General features: G+C 42.8%; 1 protein-coding gene across 3 annotated transcripts in view; it reads left to right on the top strand.

The window, feature by feature from the left end:
• Window positions 1-215: 215 nt before the first annotated feature.
• Window positions 216-9,240, top strand: part of MDGA2 (MAM domain containing glycosylphosphatidylinositol anchor 2) — a 784,495-nt gene continuing 775,470 nt past the window's right edge. For all 3 annotated transcript variants that reach the window (XR_012036556.1, XR_012036555.1, XM_072838458.1), the window contains exon 1: window positions 216-643. Coding sequence is in view for 1 of the 3 variants with exons in the window: in XM_072838458.1 (XP_072694559.1) it covers window positions 364-643 (280 nt within the window). In the remaining 2 variants the exon portion in view is untranslated. The remainder of the gene's footprint in view (window positions 644-9,240) is intronic.

The raw sequence follows: 9,240 nt of genomic DNA, 5'->3' as shown, positions 1-9,240 counted from the left end.
CGGGCCGCTGCCGCCGCTTGACGCTGCTCCGGGGACCTTCGCGAGTTACTTTGTAAAGGCGAACCGAGGCGAGGAAGCCCCTGCTCGGTGCCCGGAGTCCGAGGCCACTTCCTGCTCCGCGGCTGCCCGCGTCAGGCTCGCAGCGCCCGCGCCCCGGCCCCCGGCCCGCGCCCGCCGCCGCCGCTGCGGAGACTCGAGCCCGCTGCCCTCCAGAACACTTGGGCTCGCGGCCGCTCCCCATCACGCCCCCCCGCGCCTCCCCGGCGTCTGCCATCCCCCGGCGCCCGGTGTGAGTGCGGCGTGCGTGTGAGTGTGTGTCAGGGCATTGTGTGTGTGTGTGTGTGTGCGTGTGCGCGTGTGTGCATGAGTGCGGGGCGTGCGGGGCTCCCGCGCTCCGCTCACGGCCGCCGCCGGGGAAGGACGGACGGACGGCGCCTTCCGCCTCGGCGAGCGGTGCCCCGGCACCTCGGCTCGGCCCGGGCGCGAGTGGGGCGCGCTCGGCCGGCCGCCGGCCTCCGGAAGGTCCCGCTGCGTGCCCCCCGGGCTGGATATGTTCATGTTCACGTGAAGATGGATTTAGTGTACGGTCTCGTGTGGCTGCTGACAGTCCTCCTGGAGGGGATCTCCGGCCAAGGAGTCTACGGTGAGTGGAATCGCGACGCTATCGTGACCTTGTGCTTCTTAGGCGATCAGGCTGGCGAGCGAAAACGCACGACTCGCGCCGCGCCGCGCCGCGGCCCCTCCCGGCGTGCGGTCAGATCTGCACCCTTGGCGGGGTGCGGAGCGGCGGGGAGGCGGCGAGCGCGCTGCGGATTGGGCTGCGAGCCGCTCCCCCAGCGCCTCGGCTCGGGCCGGGACTTGGGGCGAGCCGGCCACGTTGCGCTCCTGCGAACGAGCGGCTGGCACCGGATCTATCCCCGCCGGGGGCCGGAGCTCCAGCAGTCTTTGATTTAATAATGATTTGGCTCCTCGCGTCGCCGCCGAGTCGGTGCCGCGGTTTCCCCTGAAGGGAAGCCTCGAATGTGACCCCAGTGAGCTCCCCGTCCCTCTCCGTCTCCCGCCCGCTCGTCCTCTCCACCTTATCCTTTTCTTTTTCTTTTTTTCTTTCTTTCTATTATTATTATTATTATTATTATTATTATTATTATTTATTATTATCATTATTTTTTGACGAATGCCTATATGACTTGATTTTCCGGCCCAGGAAGTGGGGTGACAGTTGAGTTGCGTTCTGCATCAGCGTTGCCATGAATACTGACTCGGGGAGGGGAAGATAGCGGGCTAGATTCTCGGTGCCAGACACAATTAAGGGACACGTTTGTGTGAATGGATGAGCAAATGCATGAATGAACGGATGGCCAAGTCCGCGCGTCTCGGCTCCGGGGCAGGACACCAGCTCGCTGCAACAGGAACACAGCCTCAGTTCTCTGGAAAAACCCAGATCTGGGCAGGTCAGGACCGAGAGAAGGGCGAGCTTGTTAATTGGGAGATTTTTAAGTCCTCAAGAGCAGATCCAGGTTCCTCTGCCTGTCAGCAGTTGGCACCCTTGGCTTTCAGGACTGAAAGACACACACACACACACACACACACACACACACCCAGGCTCTGGTTGAAATGTGCGCCTTTTCCTGGGTGGGACAAGCAGCCAGTGCCACAAAGGGAACATAACTTTTGTGATCTCAAAGGTATGGTAGCGAGGTTAGGAGAACGGCTCTTGAGGGTACAGCGGGCCGAGAATCTCCCACAGTTCCCCTATGTGTGCTGGAAGTACAACCTACTGCCTTTAGTATCTATGGCTGCTGGGTTTGGACCCCAGCCCTGCAGTAATGCTAGGTCAATGGCTCCCCGGGGCAAAGGGCCTGAGCATTTGTGGAAATGTCAGAGCTTTCCCTGCAGACCCTAGAACTTACTGCAGAGAGGGTTGTGGGTGCAAGGGGACCTTGAATACTCAAACTCTGTGGGAATGTGGAGTGTGTCCTGGGTAGGTTCTGGGAAAAAGATGTGGAAGATCTGACCAAACCTTCACTGTCTCCACTGTGTTCTTCCTGGGCTGAGCCAGTCGGAGGGGGTGGTAGGGAGGGGGTCTGGAGCATTGGCGTTCTGGCCCCTCCAGCAGCGGTCCATCTGCCACTCCTCTTTCCTGTCTTCCTAGTTCCCTTTTTGGCATGGGCCAGGAAAATTTCACTTTCTCCCACTTACACACATCTCAATTTCCTGTCTCTACCCACCCCCTCTTTGCCAGATGAAAGAGAACTTGCTTGATGGTGGTAGTGGTGGTGGTGGTGTGATGTAGAAAAGAGTGTTGAGACTCCAGCAGATCTTACTGCATGGCTGACAGGGGGAGGTGGGGCATTGAGGAAGGAAGGAATTCATTTAGTGCTCTTTTGACTTCTGCTGGACTCCGGTGTCCCTGAGCATCTGAGAGTGGCTGAGAGTCTAGGGAAGGAGGAATGCTGGCTATAGAGCCTTCTCCAGGAGCTATTCCTTAAGCATAAGGCAGTCTGGATTCCTTTTATCCCATGTCTAAGTCTTTTCTTTCTCTTCCATTTGTTCAGGCCATCCCAGCTAAAAGGATTAAAACCCCTACAAACTGTGTGTATGTATTGGTGTGTGTGTGTGTGTGTGTGAGAGAGAGACAGAGAGAGAGAGAGAGAGAGAGAATGAGAAGTTAGAAAGATGGGGGTGGGCAGGACGTGCTAGAACTGTCTGGATTAGAAAAGCATGGTACCATTTTCCTGTCACTTTTTGTCATTCAGATTATTGTCCTGGCAAGTTTCCTGTTGGGCAGTGGAAAAGGTAAGACCTAGGAGTGGAGATAGGAAACAGTTGCATTGAAATAATGACCCTGTTGCTTAACAAAGGGGGATGTGATGAAAGTGATGGTCTTTTTTCCCTGTTTTCTTTTGATATTGATGTGATATTAGGCACCTGGCTTGGAATAGAATGGGCTTTGTGTGAAAAATAATCAACATCCCTAGTCGTTACAAATGTCACAGCTAGGAGGTGGGTGAAAGAACATATTTATGTATTACTTTTTAAATATGTCTTAGCACAAGTTAGATTCTCACAGTATGAACCCCTACCCTTCAGCATCAGCATGGCTTGTTAGAAATGCAAATTCTTAAGCCCCTCCCAGACTTTCTAAATCAGAAATTCTGAATGTGAGACCCAGAAGTCTGTGTTCATTACCTTAGGCGATGACTGTGATTCTTGCTGAAGTCTGAGAATCACCAATATGGACTTCAAATTTCATTGCTTTGACTTTGTAAATCATGAGCTTTCTTAGTCTAAAGTAGTTTGAATTTTGTTTGGGAAGGTGTTTATAGTGAAGAGAACAGTTTTTTAATTTAGGTATAAAATATTGATGAATTATGAAAAGGATGTAGACATAAGATTAGTGTAAGGTTATAGATGTGTTTTGGACATTTTACTTGAAGAGCAATTATAATTAAAGCAGGGCAATTAAAAACAGAGACTTTAAAGACCTACATAGGAACTTGCTACCATAAAAATCTGTATCCCTTATCCCTTTGTCTGTATTTACAGATGTAAACTCATTCATGTTACACATAAAGTATTATTTCTTAATATTGTCTTCTAGTAGCCAAGTTAAAGGAGAAATAAAAATTATACATAAGCAAAGCAAAATTATTTCATTGTATCTTCAAATTAACGTCGTGATTTAGTAATTCAGTTTTTGTGTGTGTTTGTTTTTGCATTTAGGAACTGAGAATATTTGTTTTAGTACATGGGTTATAGTGTCTTGAGCTACTATGAATCTTCTTTCTCTTGTGCTCGGTCAGCTTGGTACTACTATGTGCAGTACTTATGTGTAAAAGCTTGTGCTATAGACCTAGGAATTTACTGTCATTTATCTTGGAATATTTTCTTAGCAAACTAACTGCACAATAGCTAAGATTTGCACATGTGTGGCATTTGGATAATGCCACCAATAATTCTAAGGTCATTTAAAAAAGACATTCAAAAACTGACTTTTTCCTATATATTATTAAAAACTCCATATCAGAGATGGCATTACAGTGATATAAATTGTTTGAAAACACTCTGAAAGGAAGATTGCAAAAAAAAAAAAAAGAATTCTTTATAATAGAGAAGCATCAAAAAACTTCATGTGGACTTCCTAAAACAACTGTTAACCGATTTGATGGGTTATAGTCATTTGGAGATATCTGTATTTGTATAGGTTTTAAAATCCATTTTCTTCAGTTATAGTTTTGACTTTCTTGAATTTTAGAAAGTTACTTGTATTCAACATTTTTTTTCCTGAAAATACTCTTGGAATTTTAGTGTCATGTTTTAACTTTGAAAACCAAAGTCATTAAATGAACAACAAAAGATATACATTTTTGGCATTATTTTGTTGGACCTCCATTGTATTAGGTTTAGGATAAGTGATTAAACATAGCCTCAAGGGTCATAATAAACCTCATCTATGTGTATAGTTAACTGTAATACCTAGAATCAAGTGATCCAAAACATTTTCCTAGTTTTGAAAATTTTCTTTGTAAGTTATTCTATAGTCATAAATTGGGCTATTTAACTATGTTTGCTTTTTTTTTTTTTAAAGATTTTATTTATTTCTTTAGCAGAGTTGGGAGAGGAGCAGAGAGACAGAGGGAGAGAGAATTTCATGCCAACTTCATACTGAACATGCAATAGGTTGTGAGGCTTGATCTCATGACCCTGAGATCCTGACCTGAGCCAAAATCAACAGTTGGATGCCTGACCTACTGAGCCACCCAGGCACTCCCTAACTGTATTTTCTAGAGGTCCTGTTGATAATGGCATCATATTGAGAATTGTATCTCCCATAAACTTCTGAGTTATTTTGCTAAAAAAAGAAAAAAACTGCTCCATTGCCACATACTGTATTTTTACTTCTGACCCATCATGCCCTTAATTTCCAAGGAGGCTCATAAAAGATTATAACTGCATTAGCACAAGACATATCTATAAATGAAAAAAAAATTAAAGTCTAAGTCTGAATGATTTTTAATGGAAGCCAAATCAACCAATGACTAGGTATCCTGAAATGGTTAATGCACCCTCTCTATAAATAGCTCCCAGGATGTGCTGGAAGCAATAAATAGAGTGAGTTTATCAAACATATGTCTATGACAAACTAGCAAGTTATATTCAGTCAATTCCGGTAATATTAATTAATATCATGTAATTTAGGAATGACATCCCAGGCAGTAGCTATATAGAGAAGACTTGGTGGAATTGAGAATCAGGGAATAAGCCAGATAGATAGGAAGGATCTGGAAGGTATTGCAGACTGTCTGTAGGTTGAATCTGAACGGACAGATCAACCCAGAAGGATAAGGGTGCTCTGGAATGTCTGTTGACCATTACATCCAGTCCCAGGATGTTGCTGTCCTCATGGCAAGGTTATCCCAAGTGCACTGAATTGTGATTTTTGCCCAGTTTGAATTTGGAGAGACCTGTTATCATATGCTGCTTTTGACTGATTTAGAGTTTCAGCCTATGGGAGGAGAGGGGGATATGACTTTAATAAATGTTATTGAAAAAATTGAATTGAAGCTGTACCACATATAGTCAGCTCTTTCTGTCTTTCCACTCCTCACCCCACTGTTCCTACATGCACCTGCACGTACACAGACTCATACTGTCACCACCTTGGCCACCATCACAAGGAAAAGTGGGATGTCTTTTTTATAAGGATTATTTTTGTCCAAAGTTGTCTCTGTTGGCCATGTTACTGAGAATTTGCATGGAAAATGGGCAGATGATTTTATATATGATATTACTTGCTCATGTCTTGTAAGTCCCTGGTAAAGTCCTTAAGTAGGCTATTAAGTATTTTAGATGGAGCAGGTTGTACATCAAGCCTAAGGAATAATTTTCTAGAAAATAAGTTGGAAAGGATACCAGGATTCAGGTAATTCAGAATCAGAAGTAAAAGTTTAGAGATGAAGTTCTGGTGAATAGATGTCACAAAATTGAATTGAAGGCACTTTTGATAATCTTGATTTCCTGGCCTAATTTTATTGTCTCTAGTTCTGACTCTTCATATTGATACTGTAGAATTACTTTTGTTTTTGTTTTATAAAGTGAACCACCTTCAGTCTTTTTTGAAAAGCAGGATACAAGCAAACTTTTCGAGAAAAAAAAATGCTCTGTATTATTTTAAACTGTACTGTTTTACTGTGGTTGTGGTAGGACTCACAGAGATGAGAGTTACCAGCATGAACCTTAGGAGTTTATGTCTTTTTAAGAGAGTGTTAGAAACTGTGGGCCTGGGTTGCCTTCCACTTGTAGAGGTGATTCGTCATTCACATCATCTGGCCTGGTCCTGGTGCTTTCGAAAGAGTCTTGAGAATTAGTTTTGCAGCTAAGGCTTGCTCATTCACATCATCTGGCCTGGTCCTGGTGCTTTCGAAAGAGTCTTGAGAATTAGTTTTGCAGCTAAGGCTTGCAACCCAAAAAGGCAAAGGCAAAGAGCCAGATATACCCGCCTGGTCCTGGAACTGCTGCTCTTTGGCAGCTGCGGTAAACTAAGAGTATGTGCTATCAGCTCTGAGTTAAATTGGAGTGTGTCTTACTCTCCTTTTTGGTTATTTTGGAAAGACAAACAAAGTATTATATTGAGTGCAATTCACATATGAATAGGGTGAACATTTTCAGCTTCATTGTAATTGCCGTTAACTGAATAGTCCCACAAAATGAAATTTCATTTCTTTGTTTCAGTAACTGTCAGCGTAAATATGTAAATATACTGCTTATAGCAGACTGAAGAAATGATTGCATTCATAGAAAACTGTATCCTATTTTTATCTTCAAATCCAATTAATAAACTTTTAGGCCTATATAATCATAAAGTAGTAAATGAGAAGAGACTTTAAGATGTTGTTAAATCTTCCCACTAATTTAAGGTACAATATGGCGGTCAAATGGTGGTCCTATATAGTTGGTGAGATTTCTTTACAGAAAGAAATTTCACAACCTTTTTCCAGAATCCAGGCACATCCATTGGATGGATATTTTTTTCTCCAACTTATTAATAGAGTCCCTCATGCTCCCTTATTGGTGCTTGCACTTATCTTCCATTTTATACTAGTATAATTCCATTTCTTTCCTAACTATACCACCTTGCAACTGATCCCAGGTAAGATCTTCTTATAAAGGTTTCTTACTACTATTCAAAGATACTATGCCTTCTCTAATCTTTGTTTTAAAACACTTTATTTCCTTTTCTGTTGATACCATTGATTGAATTCAGTAAGAAGATGACTTGCATTTCGAAATCTAAATCATGTATTCCCTACAAGTTTATAATCACATAAAAGGATTTCAAATATTAGGAACATATTTTTGGTTTATTATACATTTACTATAAATATGTTAATTAAAGACATATTGGTAGGTAAGGAGCAAGGGTACTGAAAATTATGATATAATTATGATGTAACTGATATATCAGTTTCTTACTGTTCCCACTCAAAACTATACTAAAGATTACTGTGTGGTTGACAGATGGGGTCAAGCATGTATACATGTTACCATATCTACAAGTAGAATATTTTTTGTCTTGTTTTGGATGAGAATGGGAGGAATAAAAATAATTGAGTGATTCTGTGGAAAGGGAAACACATCTGTCTGAAAGAGGAAAAGTTGGTTCATAGCCAGGCCTCCCAGAGTCCTAAAGGACAGCACAATAGGCAGCTGAGATCTCAAAGAGGTAAGTAGAAAATAGGATGTCAGCTTGAAAATTCTGTTAGAAAAATGTATCTGCCCTTTAAACAAATCATTTTTTTTCAAGATTTTATTAATTTATTCATGAGAGACCCAGAGAGAGAGGCAGAGACACAGGCAGAGGGAGAAGCAGGCTCCATGCACTGGGAGCCCGATGTGGGACTCGATCCTGGGACTCCAGGATCATGCGCTAGGCTGAAGGCAGTTGCTAAACCACTGAACCACCCAGGCGTCCCTGCAAATCATTTTTTTTTTTTCTACAGTAATCAGAACTTTGTTCATGTGTGTCAAACAGAAGAAGTAAAATGCTTGCTGTTTGACTGAAGGACATCTTCTGGGAGATTTTTCAAATCTGAAAGGAAAAGATGAGGAACTCTTAAATAGAGCCTGTGGTCCCTGTGGACCAGATTATCCTGCCTGCTAATTAATTGTATGACTAGGGTATATAAGGAGAGATAGGCACAGATGAAGGATCAGGGCATTCTATCGGTTGTTCTTAGTAGAACTGTGTACTGAGTCTTGTCTCAGGTAGATTTCCTCCTGAAGAGTAGGAGGCCCCTGTGAATATCCCAAGAAGAATAGAAAAATCTGAAGAAGATGTGCAACTTCTCAGAAACTATGGCCAGTGGGAATTCTGCACAGATTCTGGGCAGATGTAGGGTAAGTTCTGGTAATTCAGTCAACAAATTAAAGTATAACTGCTGTGGATGACACATGTTCAGCTGTGTAGTATGAGGGCTGTGAACTCAGAGTTTACAAGTTAATTGAGACAAAGCTAAATAGGAAAAAAAAATGAAGTAAGACTGTGAGAATTTTATAAGTTTGTGCCTAAAAAAGAGAGAGCAATTAAAATTTGGAGGAAACCTGGAAAAGCCAATACATCATAAGTCGAGCCTTGAAAGTGGATTGGCATGATATAGGTAAAGAAGAAAGAAAGGACACTGCTACAACATGGATCCCAGGTGTAGGAATAGTGGTGTAGAAGAAAAAATAACTCTAGAATGCATATCTAAGAAAGCCTGAGCTATTTCTCCGAAGTACAACCCAACTAGAAAGATGTTATCTGTCAAAAGTCTGTAAGTCCTGGAAATAAATTTCATTGTGTGATACTCTAGAACTTGCTCAGTTATTTAGGTCCACCAAGATTTTGGGTTTGTTTAGTTTGAAGCCAACTGACTACTCATTAAAAGATAAGACAGTTGTGTTTAAAGTTCCTGGGGAATACTAAGTCCTCCCCAATTCTAGGCAACCATGGAAAGCTTTGAACCTACACAGCCCTTCCTCTTGGACTTAAAGTCAAAAGACTTTCAAAGCCTTTTTAGAGTGTCTACTACTTAGAAGCAGAGGACTATGCATCCAAAATGACTTGAAATAGGGACCCCTGGGTGGCTCAGCAGTGGAGCATCTGCCTTTGGCTCAGGGCATGATCCCAGGATCCAGGATTGAGTCCCACATTGCGCTCCCTGTCGGGAGCCTGTTTTCCTCCCTCTATGTCTCTGCCTG

The sequence above is a fragment of the Canis lupus genome, chromosome 9, assembly GCF_048164855.1.
Source record: "Canis lupus baileyi chromosome 9, mCanLup2.hap1, whole genome shotgun sequence".
Lineage (NCBI taxonomy): Eukaryota > Metazoa > Chordata > Mammalia > Carnivora > Canidae > Canis > Canis lupus.
The sequence above is the reverse complement of the archived record's forward strand: the minus strand, read 5'-3'. Positions and strand labels throughout refer to the sequence as shown.